Source organism: Trachypithecus francoisi, unplaced genomic scaffold (assembly GCF_009764315.1).
Source record: "Trachypithecus francoisi isolate TF-2019V2 unplaced genomic scaffold, Tfra_2.0 Lachesis_group16, whole genome shotgun sequence".
NCBI lineage: Eukaryota > Metazoa > Chordata > Mammalia > Primates > Cercopithecidae > Trachypithecus > Trachypithecus francoisi.
Genome location: NW_022681461.1, coordinates 6349862 through 6368809, shown reverse-complemented (window position 1 = coordinate 6368809; position 18948 = coordinate 6349862). Strand labels below are relative to the sequence as shown.

The window sequence follows — 18948 nt, the reverse complement described above, 5'->3', positions numbered from 1 at the left end:
AGCACTGCTATGGGCTAGTGGCAATTTATATTAACGATCTCATTTCATCTTCATAACAAACCTATAAAGTTGGTATTATTTTTCCTGCTTTACACGTGAGATAAAGTCTGCCCAAGAACCCTCACAAATGGCGAAATCCACTGCCTATTAAAGAATGCCTTGGAACCCCTTTCACATGGCGAAACCCTGCAGGTATTACAGCCCTTTCCTCGTACCACGCCTTGAAAGTTCACACAGCCTACTAATAACCAGGATCTGCTTCACTATACTAAAAGCAATCATGACTTACACGCTTTTCACTTCTGCTTAACAGATTATAGGTGCTCAACAAATGCATGTCAAAATTAAAAGACTGGTCCTCTGGCTTAACCCGGGTAAACTGCCATTCCACCTTCACGACCCTTTTAGTTTTTCCCTGCACTGGCAGCGAAAGGAACTGAGCTTTAACAGTATTCCCTAGAAATGTCAGCCTCCTTCAAAGCCTTCAACCCTCTGAATTGTATTGCTAATGATGTCTCCTCCAGTAGTAGGTAGGTAGCTCAAGGGCAAGATCCATACCATCCACATTCTTATCGCCAGAGCTGAGGAAAATAAAAAGTGCTCAAAATTGTTTAAATGAAGTGGAACAGTCCATCAAGACTAACTTTCTAAGAGAAAATGAACAAGAAGAAAAATTGTTCCAGCTGAGCAGCTTCAAATTTAAGATTCTCCGTAATAATAAAAGGCAGTTTCACTGCAGCTTTTGCAACTCCACCAGTAACAGCTGAGTTTACAGAAAGCCATTACACAGCAAGAATAAAGCCTGGTTGCAAGGATTAAATACCCAGGGTATATATTGACCTTGGCTTGTCTGGAGCGGAAGGCGTAAGCTGCACTTCTGTTTGCCGCGCTGAATGCGGTCACTTTACAGGTAAGCTGCTCTGCGGTACACGTTTAGGTTATTAAAAGCAAGAAATAGGTGCACAAGGAAACTGCCACGCTGGGTGAGGGGGGAGGTGAGGAAGGGGAGGGACGGTGCCCCTGGCCGACCTCGACCCCGCGTCCTACCGGCGGACGCTGCACCTTTTGCCCGTCCTGAGAGCGAGCGGCCGCCAGCTGCCCCGCGCCTGCCCCGCTCCTGCCCCGCGTTCGCACCTCACCTCGGTTCTCCTCCTCCAAGTGCCGCACCCGCAGCTCGTCCTCGGTCTTCATCTCAGAGCTGTAGCCCCTTTTCGGGGCGGGACCACCGGCCGCAGGCACCCAGCCCTGGGCCCAGATCGCCGGGCCCACCCGCCGGCCTGCCAACGAGCGGGGCAGCCTCAACCCCGGGCACAGCCGCGCACTGCAAGCGGCCACCAGGCGAGCACCGCCAGCATGCAGGGATCCCAAGGCCCCAGGTGCCGCCGCCACCGCGGCCGCCATGTTGTCTGTTTACGGCGTGGGCCTGCGACTGCCGCTCCGCCCCCGCCCGGCGCCGACCTGCAGCGCGCACGCGCACGGCGTCCCGACCCGCAGCCTCGCTCCGACCTGGCCCCGCCCTCCGGAACCGTGTTCCCGCCCCTCACCACGCCGCCGAGGCCCCGTGACCTGAGGCCTTGCCCCATTTTCCGCGCGAGATTGGATGGTTTGTCCAACACAGAAGGAAAGAAAGTAGTGTCCGAGGCTATGGAATAGTTCGGGGAAGCCTCTTCTATAAGAACTATCCGGAGGGAATTGTCTCCCCGTACTCCCTGGACCATGTCCTGCGGTCCTGTAAGATGCAAAAGTGAACAAAAAAAGTTTTGTCTCCTCAGGTTGGCTGAAAGTGAGGCAGCCCATCGTGGGACACTGCCTTACTTATGGACCTCAGGTTGTCAGTTCTAATTGGTGGGTTTAGAGCAAGCAGGCACAAGATCCATGGAGTCACCCTGTCATTGTGAGATGGTCACTGGAGCCCATCTACACAGTCCATGTGGGTTATGGAGGTCGACGGGTGAGTCAAGCAGGCTGCATTTACCTGTCCCATAGGGAGATGGTCACCAGGAAGCAGTTGCATTAGGCAGATATCTGGATGGATCACGTTGAAGAACTGGGAAGAAGCAGAGAACTAGAAACTGTGTCAAAGGTGATTGACCCCTGCTTCTCATATGAGAAAGTTAAACATTCAAAATGGATGCCAAGGCAAAATAAAAGTATGAGAATTCACTATACTAGTGATGGCAGCAGCTGCTCCCGACGGCCTGCTGCTGCAGTGGGGAGGCATGGCCAGGGCTGCATGCTCTCTGGCAGGAGCCAGGGACAAGCAGGAGACCCAACCCTTCTGAGTTGGGGTGGGAGCTCCCTGGGTGCCTCTGAGCACAGCTGCAGACCGGGGCCTCCTGCTCCACAGAGCAGGCAGGAGCACCACACACAGTGTGGCTGCAGATCTGAGCCTCCCTGTGCTATTGAGGGGCCAGGAGCAGGAAGAAGCCCTGCCCTCCTGGGGGCAGCTGCAGCCACCCAAACCACAGCTGCAGCCCCAGGTATCCCTGCACTCTTGGGGGCCCAGGAAGGCCCTGCATGCCACCGCAGGCTCAAAAGTGCCTGCTCCTGCTGCCTGGCTTCTCCCTACTGTTGGCACCTGCTCCATTCTTGGAGCAAAGTTGAGGCTGAACCCAGGCACCATGAATGGCAGTGAGAGGCAGACAGACTCCTGGGCAGAGGGTGTGGGTCCCCAGTGAGGCCTCAGCTTCTGACCAAGGAGGGCCTGAAGACTGGGGGTCAGGCTGTCAGCCCCATGAACTAGAGTGGGAACTTGTGGTGCCTTTTCCAAGGCTGCCCATGGCTGCCCCTGGACCAATCAGCAGCAGGTACTTGCTCCCCTCTGAGGCTCATAAAATCCCCAACTCAGCCAGAGCTGAGCAGGCGATGGGACAACCAGCTGCAGAGAGGAGCTACCCTCTCAGCTGAGAGCTTCAGAGACTTGCAGAGATGTCAGAACTACTGGCTTCAGAGAGGAGCTGCCCTCTCCAGGGCCTCCTCTCTGTTAGGAGCTGGGCAGATGTTAGGACAACCAGCTGCAGAAAGGAGCTGCCCTCTCCGGGGCCTCCTCTCTGCTAGGACCTGGGCAGATGTTAGGATGACCTGCCTACAGAAAGGAGCTATCCACTACAATCTCCTTTTTTTTTTTTTTTTTTTTTTTTTTTTTTTTTTTGAGACGGAGTCTTGCTTTGCCACCCAGGCTGGAGTGCAGTGGCCGGATCTCAGCTCACTGCAAGCTCCGCCTCCCGGGTTCACGCCATTCTCCTGCCTCAGCCTCCCGAGTAGCTGGGACTACAGGCGCCCGCCTCGTCGCCCGGCTAGTTTTTTGTATTTTTTAAGTAGAGACAGGGTTTCACCGTATTAGCCAGGATGGTCTCGATCTCCTGACCTCGTGATCCGCCCGTCTCGGCCTCCCAAAGTGCTGGGATTACAGGCTTGAGCCACCGTGCCCGGCCTACAATCTCCTTTTTTAACGCGCAGTAAAACTCCTCTTTGTCTTGTTCACCCTCCACCTGTCTGCATACCTCATTCTTCCTGGACACAGGACAAGAACTCTGGCAAAGGAGCTACCAGCCACAGAGGTTTCTGGCCAGGAAATAGACAGCCCAGAGGTCCCGTAACACTAGGAAACTGAGAACTGTATTTGCAGATCAACCATTGCAATTATTGCAATTATATAATTACTATTTATTAGTATTGGTCTCCAATTGTTCTGATATCTTTATGTTGGTTCATCAATAGATTGTAAATTTAAAGAAAGCCGTTATACAGAGCTCCTGACAGTGCTATTTAAAATAATATCGCTTCAGATAATACTGATAATTGACTAGGACAACTGCAGAAAGGTAATCATAGATTGTTTGGGTTATAGAAGAAAACAAAGGACCACCCATTATTTCTAAGGGCATTGAGCCTGATGGAAAAAATGCAACACAAAGGACTATCCCCTTCCGTGATATTTGGGACTCTCGTCCTTATTTACAGTAGTCATGCAGATATCTCAGGTCTGTGACCAAGGTTGATTCTTAAAAATTAATGCAACTAATGAACATCGCCATGACTATCACAATCTGCCAAGAATGACAACTAATAGCAAATTGCCAAATACCAGGAATTTAACAAATTCCAAATCAGATAGACATGGCTTTGGATCCCCGCTCTATAACTGCTCCACTTTGAGACATCAATGAGTTATTTAAATACTTCATGCTTCCACTTCTTCATCTACAGTATAGCTAATATGTCTATTTCACCTTATGAATTCTTCTTTTTTTTTCAGACAGAGTCTCACTCTGTCACCCAGGCTGGAGGGCAGTGGCGTGATCTCACCTCGCGGGTTCAAGTGATTCTCCTGCCTCAGCCTCCCAAGTAGCTGGGACTATGGGCACGCACCACCATGCCCAGCTAATTTTTGTATTTTTTTTTTTTTTTTTTGGTAGAAACAAGGTTTTGTCACATTGGCCAGGTTTGTTTCAAACTCCTGACCTCAGGTGATCCACCTGCCTCAACCTCCCAAAGTGCTGAGATTACAGTCATGAGCCACCGTGCTCAGCTGAACTCTTTATCTTCAGTTCCTTCACCTATAAAATGAGAATAATTATGCCCATTTATTGGGTTGATAAGTATGTAAAACACTTGGCACCAAGAAAGAAATAGGAACAGCATAGAAATATTAGCTACCATTTACCAACTTCCTTCTCAGTCTATTTAAGAAGGCATTTCAATATCTTATTTAATGTTCAGGAAACTTTCACATTGGTATTACTATCCCCATTTTTATAGATGAGGAAACTGAGATTGAGTTACTTACCAAAGCCTGCATCTGGGAAGCCATGGAGCTGGAATTCAAATCCTGATACGTCTGACCCCAAAGCCCATGTTCTTTCTCTTTTTTAAAAATCTTTTAATTTTTTTTTTCTTTACTAGAAACAAGGGTGTCACTGTGTTGCCCAGGCTGGTTTTGAACTTGGGCTCAAGCCGTACTTCTGCCTCAGCCTCCCAAAGTGCTGGATTATGTGTGTGAGCCAGTGGGCCCAGCCGAAATGCACATTCCTAATCACTAGTGAGAACAGCCTTTCAATAAATGTTAAGGCACTGAAGAAAATGTCATGACCTCTGGAATTCCTTTCTACTTTTCAATGAAAGATTGTCAAGCATGAAACAGGAATAATGAGTATCAGTTTGGGAAAAGGTGGGTAGGGCTTGTTGTTTGAAATGAAAAGAGTATAGCCAGGTGTGGTGGTGTGCACTGGGAGGTTGAAGCAGGAGAATTGCTTGAGTCCAGGGTTCAAGGTCAATCTGGGCAACATAGCAAGACTGTGCCACGGAAAAAAAAAAAAAAAAAAGAAATGGCGAGAGTGAAAGAGTGGAAAGGCTGGGGTATTCAGAGTACTACACTCACTAATCTCCTGACCTTCTTCTACTTCTTCTACATCCAGCAGAACTGTGAGGCAAACAAACCTCCTTTCTTTAGAAACTACCCAGCCTCAGGTATTATTTTATAGCAGTGCAAAGTGGACTAAGACAAGGACCAAATATTGCTTTCTTAGTATATCACGATATCATAAGCCCCGTGGTGGCCTTTCACTCCAGAAGGTCTTTTCCCACCTAGTCTGAGTACTTATCTCCAAATGGAGGGATTGGATGTCAAATCCAGAAAATCCAATCTCTAGAGCCTTGAAGGGATCCTGTAAGCCTCACCCAAGGACACTACCCCCAGAGAAAAGGTATGTTTGAAGACACCCTCTCTCACTCTGCCCTGCAGACTCCTTGACCAGACACTGCAATCCACCCACACCAAGGGTATTATAGGTCTCATTTTAGGTAGCAACCATGTGTTCCTGTGAGCTCCATGACCACTGGAGAAGAGCAGGCATTATACAGACAAGTAAAGAGAGGTGTAAATTACTGAAAGCTACATAGCTAATAAATTACAAAGCTGGAACTCAAACACTGTACTCCGAAAAACTGAGTTCTTAATCACAACTTTCTTTTGTTTGCTTTTCCTAATTGATTGTAAGGGCTTCATCTTCCCCACCACTACTCTGACCCCCATCAGTAGGGAGTTTTATCAAGCTCTTCTGTTATCATTTCATTTGGAAATTTTACCCTTTACATTGGATCCTGCATGGTCATGATTTCCCAGATACTGCTGCTTCCCCCTGACAATTTCATAGTTGCTGATTGTGTATACATGCAGACATGCACATATACAAACTAATGCACCATGCCCTGAAAATACAAACCTTCATCATCTCAGGATGAGAGGGATGGGGAGACTGGCGGATGAAATCAAAAAGGTATATGGCATCTTTTGGGGATGATAAGGATGTCCTAAGTTGATTGTATAATGGTTGCACAAACTCTGAGAATATACTAACAACCATTTACTTGTACATGTTAAATGGGATTGCTTGGCATGTGAATAATACTTCAATAAAGCTGCTGCAAAACTCAGGAGATGGGATTTGGGATCCTTGAAGAGATGATTGATTGAGTGTCTGAGACAGAGGAAAACACTAAGTGAGATCAGAATATCTCCTTGTGCCAGAAAACGCTGAGATGCTGCACGATTGACAGAAATGTGAAAGGCCACAGCTCAGAAGGGTTTCTACTGGCCTAGCCTGGGACAGTTAGAGCATTGAAGAGACCCATGCTAGTAATTGATACAAACATTTAGCATTTTTTAAAGATATCGGTGAACAATTAAGTAAATGGATGACAGATGGTAGAAGCCAGTTTCTCCCTGTTGGTATGGCAGAATACAGATAAGCAAGGGAAGGAGGACAGGATGATCTGTGTGATAAGGGGTTAGCACTGGAAACATCAGTGTGAACTCATGTTTAGTTTAATATAGATATAGATGGACACACATAGAAACATCTATAGATAAGTATATATACACACCTGAGTATACACACATCTCCTGCTCTGTCAACTAATATGAACTAGAAGCAATAACACACCAGAAACAATGAGCACACCTAGTGTCAGATCTTGGCTTCTAATACCATCCTCCAGTAAAAAAAAGAATTCGCCATTGATTCTTAGAGAAACAGTTAACTCTAGTACTGGGGCAGGAAATATACAAGATGAGTCTGAAGGATGTGGTGGTGCCAGAAAATAAGAAAGTGTTCAAAATAACCCCAAAATGATGGGCATATGTCAAAGAGATGCAGGAACCAACTGAGAGAGTTCCCAGTGGCCACAGCTGGAACAAGATGAACAATAAAATAAAGTGGCATAGCATGATATCCAAAAACATAAAATAAATATCCATGAATCCATACTGACACAAATAAATGATTGAATAATTAAATGAGAGAGAAGAGACCAAACTCCCAAGCAGAAGAATTTCCAATAATTCACGCAGATACTCTGCGCTACCTGAGGAAGGCGTCAAAGATAAACAAAGCCAACAGTAGTTAAAGTAGTAAGGACAGATATTAATCAATGATATACTGTTGTAATAACGTAATACGATATTCTTGTCTGCTTTCAGCAGGTCTAGGATAGGAATTGTCCATAAAATTTTAAGTCTAAGATCAAGAGGCCCACCCTATCGCTTTTAACCCTCTTAGTTGTAAGGTAGGTGGTATCTCCCTCCTACCCTTCCAAACAGGTAAAAAGAATACTTGCTCTATCAGGGTATAACTAGACATCTTTTGTCTTAGCCCCCTCTTGTTTATAGTCTGTGGGTTCATTGTGCCTTGTTGCTTAAGCACTTGTCTAGTGGATGAGAATTTTATTCTCTCCTCTAAATAAGCCATCCTTCTATGGAGTAAAGGGTACTGAAGAGGGTGTGTCAGTCAGCTCGGGCTGCCATAACAAATACCACACACTGGACAGTTTAAACAATAGACATTTATTTCCTCAAAGTTCTGGAAGCTATAAGTTCGAGATCAAGGTGTCAGCAGGGCTGGTTCCCTCTGAGGTCTCTCTCTTTGGCTTGCAGATGGCATCTTCTTCCTGTGTTCTCACATGGCCTTTCCTCTGTGCGTGCACATCCCTGGTATGTCTTCTCCTTATAAGACCATCTTTCCAACTCCTTTTTCAGTAAATGGTGCTGGGAAAACTGGTTAACCATATGCAGAAGAATGAAACTGGACCCCATCTATCAACATATACAAGGAAAATAACTCAAGATGAAATAAAGGCTTAAATTTAAGACCTCAGACTATAACAATCACAGAAGAAAATCTAGGAAATACTCTTCTGAACATCCATCTAGACAAAGAATTTATGGCTTAGTCCTCAAAAGCAATTGCAAGGAAAACGAAAATTGGTAAGTGGGACCTAATTAAATTACAGAGCTTCTGCACAGCAAAAGAAACCATTAACAGAGTGTATAGTCACCCTCCAGAACAGGAGAAATATTTACAAACTATGCATCCAGCAAACCCTAATATCCAGAATCAATGAAGACCTTAAACAAATCAACAAGAATAAAACAAATAACCCCATTGAAAAATGGGCAAAACTGCCAGGCATGGTGGCTCACACCTATAATCCCAGCACTTTGGGAGGCTGAGACAGGAGACCACTTGGGCTTAGGAGTTGGGAGACCAGCCTGGACAACATGGCAAAACTCCATCTCTACTAAAAATATAAAAATTAGCCAGGCATGGTGACACACACCTGCAGTCCCAGCTACTGGGGTGGGGGGCTGAAGTAGGAGGATTGTTTGAGCCTGGGAAGCAGAGGTTGCAGTGAGCTGAGATCGGGCAACTGCACTCCAGCCTGACTGAGAGCAAGATCCTATCTCAAAAAATAAAAATAAAAAGTAAAAAATGGGCAAAGAAGATGAACAGACACTTCTCAAAAGAAGACATACAGTCAGCCAACATATGAAAAAATGCTCGATATCACTAATTATCAAATAAATGCAAATAAAAACCACAATGACAGTGGTCCCCAACCTTTTTTGGGATCAGTGACTGGTTTCAGGAAAGACAGTTTGTCCATGGACTGGGCCAGGGGTGGGGGTGGGAGGGAATGGGGGTGAAACTGTTCCACCTCCGATCATCGGGCATTAGAGTTTCATACATAAGGAACACTCAACCTAGATCCCTTGCATGCACGGTTCACAATAGAGTTTGCCTCCTGTGAGAATCTCATGCCCGCGCTGATCTGACAGGAGGCGAGGCTTGGGTGGTAAAGCTCGCTGACCCACCTCTCACCTCCTGCTGTATGGCCTGGTTCCTAACAGGCCGTGGACCAGTACCAGTCCGTGGCCCGGGCGTTGGGGACCCCTGCACAGTGAGATACCGTCTCACACCAGTCAGAATGGCTATTATTAAAAAGTCCAAAAATAACAGATGTTGGCAAGGCTGCAGAGAAAAGGGAATGCTTATCCACTGCTGGTGAGAACGTAAATTAGTTCAGCTATGGTGGAGAGCAGTTTGGAGGTTTCTTAAAGAACTAAAAACAGAACTACCCTTCGACCCAGTAATCTCATTACTGGGTATATACCCCAAGGAAAATAAATACTTCTACCAAAAATACACTCATATGTTTATCACGGCACTATTCAGAATAGAAAAATGTGACACCTATACACCACGGAATACTACGCAGCCATAAAAAGAATGAAATCGTGTCCTTTGCAGCATCATGGATGCAGCTGGAGGTCATTATCCTAGGCAAACTAATTCAGAAACAGAAAACCAAACACTGCATGCTGCCACTTATAAGTGAGAGCTAAATCTTGGGTGCACATGAACATAGAGATGGAAACAATAGACACTGGGGACTTAAGAGGTGGAGGGAGGGAGGCAAGGGCTGAAAAACTTCCTATTGGAAGTACCATATTCACTATCTGGGTGATAGGCTCAGTAGAAGCCAAAACCTCAACATCATGCGATATACCCTTGTAACAAAACTGCACATGTACCCGCTGAAACGAAATTTTAAATTTTAATTTTAAATAGAGGACACCTTTCCTGTCAGATGAGGGCCCCACCCTTATGATCTCAATTAACCTTAATTACCACTTTAAAGGCGATATATTAACCTTAATTACCACTTTAAAGGCACTTACACTGGGGGTTATGGCTTCCGCATATGAATTGGAGGGTCACAACTCAGTCTATAACAAAGGGATTCTTCCTCCTCAGTTTCCTGTAGCCAGTTCTGTAGACCTACCCCCATATCCCTGAGCCTCCTCAAATCTGTGGCAGCCTCCCTGGATGATAATAGTGCCAACAGCCCACACCTCCTCTTATGCCCACAAGCACCCTGTCTCCCCCTATTAAGGAAGGCAATTCACCAAAGGTCACATAGCTAGTAAGCTGTAGAACCTTATGCAAATCTATGCAAGGTATTTTGTCATAACTTCCTGCCTCCCTGTTCATGTTCTCTTTTTTCTCCAGGACATCCAGTTATTCTCATTAAAGTCTTTGTCATAGTTAGGCACGAGGCACTGACAGTAGAGGCACTGATAGAATAATGCTTCCTTTTGCTCAAAGAATAGGGGTTAGCTAATCTCCTGATCATTAGTGCTTTCAGCAGCTTCAGAAAAAAAAAGCAACAGACGACAGTGCAGTTGGTTTGTCTCTTTGATTCGTGACTATCCAGAAATTAATTTACCAAAAAAATAGCAGCAAAATAGATTCTACTTCTCAAGACTTTGCATGTTGTTCTTTTTGTACTGCACTATCAGGGTCATACTTGTTTCATTGAGTAAAGTAGTTTTCCATTTGTATCACAGAGAAAAATCACTTGGGCATTTGGGGGACTAGCCACCAAGCTTTGTAAAGGCCAGGTCTGCAGTATGTTAGACACTAACTCTCCCAGGCCCGACACGGTAGTTCACGCCTGTAATCCTAGCACTTTGGGTCGCCGAGAACAGTGAATCTTCTGAGCTCAGGAGTTCGACGCCAGCCTGGGCAACATGAGACCTCATCTCTCAAAAGAAAATTAGCCAGGCATAGTGGCACGCACCTGTGGTCCCAGCTACTCAGGAGGTAGAGGCAGGAGGATCGCGTGAGCTAGAAAGGTCCAGGTTGCACTGAGCTGTGATCAGGCCACTGAGCTCCAGCCAGGATGACAGAGGGAGACCCTGAGACCCTGTCTCCAAAAAAAAAAAAAAAAAAAGAAACCAACTCTACCACTATCAGAAAATGTTCTCTTTTTTGTTTGTTTGTTTGTTTTGAGATGGAATCTCACTCTGTTGCCCAGGCTGGAGTGTAGTGGCAAAATCTCGGCTCACTGCAACCTTCGCCTCCCAGGCTCAAGCAATTCTCCTGCCTCAGCCTCCAGAGTAGCTGGCATCACAAGCACACACTATCATGCCCGGCGAATTTTTGCATTTTTAGTAGAGATGGGATTTCACTATGTTGGCCAGGCTGGTCTTGAACTCCTGACCTCAAGTGATCTGCCCTCCTTGGCCTCGCAAAGTGCTGGTATTACAGGTGTGAGCCACCGCACCTGGCCAGAAAATGTTCTTGAATCACATTTGTTCTTGTTATTTTCATATACTAGTAGTATCTGAATACAAGCCTGTTATAAAAAGGATCGAGCTAAATAAAGGTTTGTAGTAGCAAAGTCATAGCTGATACATATGTTTTGTTTTTTTATCTGGTGCCCTCATGAGATTATGTGTTTTTTGAAGGAAAGGATCAATATGCCTTACTGTACAAATTTTATTTATTTATTTATTCTGAGATGGAGTCTTGCTCTGTCATCCAGGCTGGAGTGCAGTGGCACGATCCCGGCTCACTGCCACCTCCGCCTCCTGGGTTCAAGCCATTCTCCTGCCTCAGCCTCCCCAGTAGCGGGGATTACAGGCACGCACCACCACGTCCAGCTTACTTTTGTATTTTTAGTAGAGATGGAATTTCACCATGTTGGCCAGGCGGGTCTTGAACTTTTGACCTCGTGATCCACCCGCCTGTACAAATTTTGAAACATTCATCTGTAATGTAGGAATATGAAGAGCTCACCTTTTAGAATTACAAAGAATAAATGGGAAAACATACATAACTATTCATTCAAAGCACAATCTAAAACAATGGATTTTAATAGAATACAATATGAAATATAACAGACTATGATACAGTTTCAGATTCCACATTGCAACTAACCTTTAAGAAATTACCAGTTGTCAAATTTTAGTGTAATATTAAAGAATATCCACAATTATCAGAAAAGGTTATTACAATGTTCCTATCTTTCAAATGATGTGAAGCCAGATTATCTGCGTAACTTAAACCAGTATCTTCTTGCTCTTCTTTTCTCTCCAGTGTCTTCAGAAAGTTGTTTTTAATATTTTGCCCAGAGGTCACCTTCAGGAGGTTTGGTCTGATATAAGCCACTCTGTCATTATCAGAAACAGAACTCCAAACATGAGGCAAAGACAATTTAGCTGTACTTCTGAGAAAAAAAATGCTTCCCGTGTTTGACATCACAATATCTAGGATCTTCTGGCAAATCACTTAAAAACTTGAGTTAGGAGGAAAGGGAGACTTTTCCTGTTCCTTTTGTACTTTATTCTTTTTAACCATTTGGATCTTTTCAACCACATTCATTTATCATCTGATAATTTTTTTAAAGTAAAGGAAGTGAAATTAAAAAGTATGTTGCAGAAACTCAGATCACTTTGGGAGAATGGTGATTACAAGCATGACCTCTGGATTCAAACCGTGTAAATGTCAGCCTCAATGAAATCAATTGTTAGTAGTGCGTCCTTGAGCAACTTTCCTTTATAAAAGGGGAGAAATAATATTATTTGCTTTGTACAGTTGTGTTTTTGTCCATTCAGGCTGCTCTAACAAAATGTCATAGACTGGTGGCTTATAAACAAAAAAAATGTATTTCTCAATGTTCTGGAGATTGGCAAGTGCAAGATCTAGGTGCCAGCAGATTGGTTGCCTGTTGAGGGCCCACTTTGGGTGCATACATGGCCCCTCCCAGCTGTGTCCTCATGTGGTAGAAGGGGCAGGGCATCTCTGTGGGGTCTCCTTTATGTTTTTCTTTTTTTGTTTGTTTTTTTGAGATAGCGTCTCTCTCTGTCGCCCAGGCTGGAGTGCAGTGGCACGGTGTCAGCTTAGTGCAGCCTCAATCTCCTGAGCTCAAACGCTATCTTCCTGCCTAAGCCTCCTGACGAGCTGGGACTACAGTTACGTGCCACCATGCCCAGCTAATTTTGGTATTTTGGTAGAGACGGTGTTTTACCATGTTACCCAGGCTGGTCTTGAGCTCCTGAGCTCAAGTAATCAGCCCACCTCAGCCTTCCAAAGTGTTGAGATCACAGGCATCAGCCACTGTGTCTGGCCTGGGATCTGTTTTATAAGGGCACTCATCCCAATTCATGAGGGCTTCACTTTCCTGACCTATAACTTCCCAAAGTTTCCATATCCAAAACCATCACATTAGTGATTAGATTTCAAAACAGGAATTTTTGGGGGACATAAGCATTCAGACCCTAGTAATTTGTTTGAGGATTTAATGAAATCACATATGTAACATACTTAGTACAGTCCAGCATACTATATGCATTCAATACATCTCAGTTGTTATTATTATCACCGTTAAGATAGTACTTTGGCATGATGAGTGACTCCAAGACAGTATACATTGGGATAGGAAAAAACACTAGGACTTCTGCTTGTATTTTTCCTTCTCCCTATAGCTTTTATTTGTATGTGTTTATATACATACATACGTATACATATGTGTGTATATATACATGTATGTGTGTATGTGTATATATAGGAATTATGTACCTAAAAATGTTTTCACTGATAGAAGATGTGATTTTTAAAAATTGGAGACAGTTGGCTCAGAGATTTAATAAAAGTCTAGAAGCATATATTTGTATAGCATTTTCACCTGATCTTCGCCAAAAGACCAAGAAGCACTATAGAATTTTCATTCTCAAGATTAAGTCTCTTTCATACAAACCGCAAAATATTTTCAAATTATTCCTTATTTAAAGCTTGCCAACCTGTAGTGTAGCATGTGAATATTCACATTTTGAACTAGGGCCAAGAAAGCCAGAATGATGCGTTTCTTTCCAACCCCAGCAATTCATGAAAATTCCTTTGTCAATCAACAGATCAAGAGCAGTGTACTGCCTAGGATGCTGGGTTTATTTTCAGGAACTGAATTTATACATAATTCAGGAAGTGAGTCAGACCTTATTTTATCAGCAACATTACTATAGATGTCCAGTAGAAACTCTCCATGTGTGTCATCTTATATGAAGTCACTTGGTAATTATCTGTCTCCAAATTAGAAAACCTAGTTGAATGAAGCTAGGGCTTGGGAGGTGTGGAAGGAAGAATTCCTGATTTTCAACCCCTGTTAATTAGCAGCAGTGTGGGCACCCTGTGCCTCTTGCATATTGGTCCTGTGCCACCTTCCTGAGTGGCTACCACCCAGGAGGTTGATGCAGAGGACCTGCCATGTGGGAGCCTGACTTTTTTCTTTTCTTTTTTTTTTTTTAGATGGAGTTTCACTCTTGTTGCCCAGGCTGAGCTGCAGAGCTGTGATCTCAGCTCACTGCAGCCTCTGCCTCCCGGGTTCAAGTGATTCTCCTGCCTCAGCCTTCCAAGTAGCTGGGATTACAGGTGCCCCCCACCACGCCCGGCTAATTTTTTGTATTTTTAGTAGAGACGGGTTTCACCATGTTGGCCAGGCTGGTCTTGAAGTCCTGACCTTCAGGTGATCCACCCACCTCGGCCTCCCAAAGTGCTGGGATTACAGCTGTGAGCCACTGTGCCGGGCCCTGACTTTTATTTTTCTAAGAAAGAGGTAGTCTACAGTTGCAGTTCAAGGGAAAAGGGAGACTGTCAAAATTTTGCTTGAAATAATAACCACTTTGAAAGAGAAACAGAAGAAAAAGGGGAGAAAAACCTAAGAATATCAAACCTATCAAGCAAATTATTTTTTGAAACCATAGAGACGTCAGCTCCAAGTATTAGGTGTTTTGTGGTGTAGAGCCCCAGGTAAAGGGGGAACAGCTCAGAAATCCTTGTGGCTTGTTTCAACTCAGTCATACTCTGTTGTAACCCAGCGAACGCCCAGGAATATGTTGGCCTTTAGAGCCAAAAGGCTTATTTAGCCCTGAAGACAAAGCTGACTTCATTTCCTGTTAAATATAAAATAAAGAGTATATATTTTTAACAAGCACATCACTGAGGTGCTACTAGAGAAAATTATGCCTAAGTGGGGGCATTTGGTATAATTTGAATCTTGCTTGGGAAAATGCTTGTTGCTTTTTCTAATTATTTATCAGTGGTATCGGCTTCTGGGAAGTACATATGTGATCTACTGTAAGGGAAAGTATAATCTAGAGCCAACATGTTAAGTTTTGACAACTGGGGCTAAGTGCTCTTCTTTTTCAAGTCCGTAGGTTAGGATGGATTTCTCAATTATGTTGAAGAATGTTTGTGGCTTTTATGCGTATTCTCAGAATTCACACCTCATTACTGCTAAGTGATCAGAACCATGAGAACAGTGGCTTTGTGCATCTTACATGCCATCGTGTCCCCGCGGTCTGCCACAATGCCTGGCACAAATTAGATGGTCTAAAATACTGCATTTTTAAAATGTTTATTTTAGGGTCAGGGGTACATGTGCAGGTGTGTTACATAGGTCAATTGCATGTCACATGAGTTGGCTGTACAGATGATTTTCTTCTCTCTTTTTTTTCTTTTTTTTTTTTTTCAGGATGGAATCTTGCTGTGTCGCCCAGGCTGAAGTGCAGTGGCACAATCTCTGCTCACTGCAACCTCCGTCTCTGGGTTCAAGTGCTTCTCCTGCCTCAGCCTCCTGAGTAGCTGGGATTACAGGCACCCGTCACCATGCCTGGCTAATTTTTTAAAATTTTTAGTACAGAGGGGGTTTCACCATGTTGGCCAGGCTTCTTTCAAACTCCTGACCTCAAGTGATCCGCCCACCTTGGCCTCCCAAAGTGCTGAGATCACAGGCGTGAGCAACTACGCCTGGCCCAGATTATTTCATCATCCAGATAATAAACACAGTACTCAGTATGTAGGTTTTCTATCCTCTGTCTCCACCCACAGTGGGCCCCAGTGCCTGTTGTTCCCTTCTTTGTGTCCATGTAAAACACTGCATTTGTTCATTCTGTTAAAATAAAACTAAGATCTGTGGTTTTCCATGAGGTCAACCAGAACTAGGACCAAACTCTCCAAAAATTACGGCCCAATTTTAAAGACTTAGCATTTGGCTTTTAAATTAGAATTGCAGAGCAGGTAGTATTAATCTGTTACTGTCGTACCAATTCTGGTAGATTAGTTAAAACATCATTTCTTTAGTTGTGTTTTTTTAAACACATCATTCTTCAGTGGATTTCATGAGTCAAATGACAACACTTAAAGTTAAAACATTCCTCTGAATCTCATTTAAGGAAAATGAAAATCTGAACAGCTGGATAATGACCTCAGATTCACTAGGGTAGAGCCCAGGTAGGCACTGGTCATATGGGTGCTATGTGGCACCTTTCTACAGGCTCGCAGAAAACAGGGAAAGAAGAACTGACAAAATAAAATTTGTGTTCTTAGAGTAGCCACTCTTGGGTATACATTGGAATCTCCTAGGAGGGCCAGACTCTAAAAATTTTTGATACCACCCTCAGGGATTCTGATTGAATTGGTCTAGGCTGCAGCATGGACATTGGTGTTTTTCTGTTTTTATTTGTTTTTTATTTTTGTTTTTATTTTTTTCTTAGAGATAGGGTTTTTCTCTGTCACTCAGGCTGGTGGTAGGATCATAGTTCACTGCAGCCTCAAACTCCTAGACTCAAGTGATCCTCCTGCCCTGGCCTTTAGGCACACACCACCATGCCAGCTAATTTTTCTTTTAATTTTATGGAGATGGGGGTCTCACTATGTTGTCCAGGTTGGTTTTAAACTCTGGGCCTCAGGCAATTCTCCCACCTCGGCCTCCCAAAGTGCTAGGATTACAGGCATGAGCCACTTCACCTACCTATACATTGGGGTTTTTAAAAGCTCCCCAGACGATTTCAATGTATAGCCGAGGCTGAGAACTATTGTGATATGGTTTGGTTGTGTCCCCACCCAAATCTCATCTTGAATTGTAACACCCAACAGTTCCCATGTGTCATGGGAGGGACCCGTTGGGAGGTAATTGAATCATGGGGTTGGGTCTTTTCCATGCTGTTCTTGTGATAGTGAATTGGTCTCATGAGGTCTGATGGTTTTAAAAAATGGGAGTTTCCCTACACAAGCTCTCTCTCTCTCTTTGCTGCAGCCATCCACATAAGATGTGACTTGCTCCTCCTTGCCTTTCACCTTCTGCCATGATTCTGAGGCCTCCCCAGCCACGTGGAACTGTGAGTCCAATAAACCTCTTTCTTTTGTAAATTCCCTAGTCTCTGGTATGTCTTTATCAGTAGTGTGAAAACGGACTAATACACATTGTATTAAAGTGTTGTTAGGAGCGGCAGATTCTTCAGGTCTTTTATTTTATGTACAGTACATGTAGACATTTAAAAGTAATTGTTACTAAATTGCATTCTTCTAAGCTATATTCTCTTTCTGAAGTACCTAAAAATTATTTGAAATTTTACAGTTGGAAAATGCTATTTGCCCATCAATGCATATAGACAATAAGTGACTTTTGTCTTATGAACAGCACTTCTGGTCATTTTCATGTTATGGTGCCCCCAGAAACTGGTATTTGGTATTTGTGCAACCTACTTAGGGTCCCTTGAAGGGCAGAAATGACTAATCCAATAGTTCCTGCAGCTCCAAGCACCCAAGGTATCAGTGTCTCAGCAGAACAAGAAGAAAGGCTGCCTGAGAAGCTGTTTCCAACAACTAGGGCTCTTCTGGCCACGAAATGCATAAAACTGCTGTTCTGGGTAATCTTCTCTGAATTATTGAGCAAGAACAGCACTCTGGAACTTCATTTATTATCAGTAGCCAGGATAATGAAACACAAGCAACATTCCAATGATAAGATTTTATCTTGATTTCTATCTCCACATTTAATAAAAGGAACCAGATGTTTCTCTTAAATCACTATCAGGCTCCTGGTCATTTCCTGGAGTTGATAAGAGCCCAACCCATTTCATAGTAGATACCACTGAGTAAATACAGAAAATGAGAGGAGACAGTAGTGCATTGATTACTTATTAGTTTAAATATTATGTGGCAACTCTGTTGATGAAGTTCTCCTCCCTACTGCCCCAGGGAGAAAGATTATGGCAAAAATAATTGAGTCTTATTTATTTGAGAACATGTGAGATTTCTTTTTAAAATTTAACCCAAGAGGTCAGATTATGAGTTCTTAGACAAAGAAACAAGAATGTAGATTATAATTTTAAAAATTCTATGGTATAGCGGTTCTTATAGGTAATAGTCTTTTATTTTGTTTTATAGGAACATGTATTTGGCTGAGAAATTGAGACTTTCTTAGCATCATTTAATTTATATTTTTAGTTTTGCAAACCATTATGGCTGGGCCAAACACAAATGTGTAGTGTAGTCAAGTTTTGAGTCCCATTCCAGTTTGGAAATCCTGACTATAGTAAAAAGGAGAAGAGGGTGATAGCAGATAGATGTGTATTTTTCTCTTGCTTCCTCTCTTGTCTCTAAAGGAGATTTAAATGGAATCGAGACAGAAGCTATGAAATGCAGGCTTCCAAGCCAGTGCTGGTATTTTGACTATGGTATTGGCACACTCCCAGAGCCCTGGGTGACATTTTAAAGTAAATGAAGCAGCCTTTTTCTCTATATCCTTAGAAAACCTGTCTCCTGCCTTTCTCCTCTCTCTGTTCTTAATTCATCAGGTCTTGTCATAATGTTCAAGAACTCTATGCTCAGAAGAGTGCTGTGCAATTGTAAAATGCATGAAGAATATTGCTCTAGACGGATTGAATTATATCTGAGATATATAGTTCAGTGAAAAAAAGCCAAGTAAACATATATATATATATGTATAGATATATATATATATATACACTTTTTTTTTTTTTTTTTT

The 18948-nt window shown here is 43.5% G+C and overlaps 1 protein-coding gene and 1 long non-coding RNA gene across 10 annotated transcripts in view; one reads left to right on the top strand and one right to left on the bottom strand.

The window, feature by feature from the left end:
• AUH (AU RNA binding methylglutaconyl-CoA hydratase) overlaps positions 1–1482 on the bottom strand; it is a 145452-nt gene extending 143970 nt beyond the window's left edge. For 2 of the 7 annotated variants that reach the window (XM_033236809.1, XM_033236803.1), the window contains exon 1: positions 1140–1481. Coding sequence is in view for 6 of the 7 variants with exons in the window: in XM_033236803.1 (XP_033092694.1) it covers positions 1140–1401 (262 nt within the window). In the remaining variant the exon portion in view is untranslated. Of the gene's footprint in view, positions 1–1139 lie in introns of all 7 variants that reach the window. The other 5 variants (XM_033236801.1, XM_033236804.1, XM_033236805.1 and 2 more) reach the window with 3 other exon arrangements.
• On the top strand, positions 1416–17259 carry LOC117098354. Of its 3 annotated transcripts, none has more exons than XR_004443359.1 (3): positions 1418–1731; positions 8036–8263; positions 17215–17259. It is a non-coding gene; the product is annotated as an uncharacterized LOC117098354 (long non-coding RNA). The 3 variants fall into 3 exon arrangements; XR_004443358.1 differs by lacking the exon at positions 17215–17259 and adding an exon at positions 15652–15689; XR_004443357.1 differs by lacking the exon at positions 17215–17259 and having other exon boundaries at positions 1416–1731; positions 8036–8322.
• The last annotated feature ends 1689 nt before the right edge of the window (positions 17260–18948 follow it).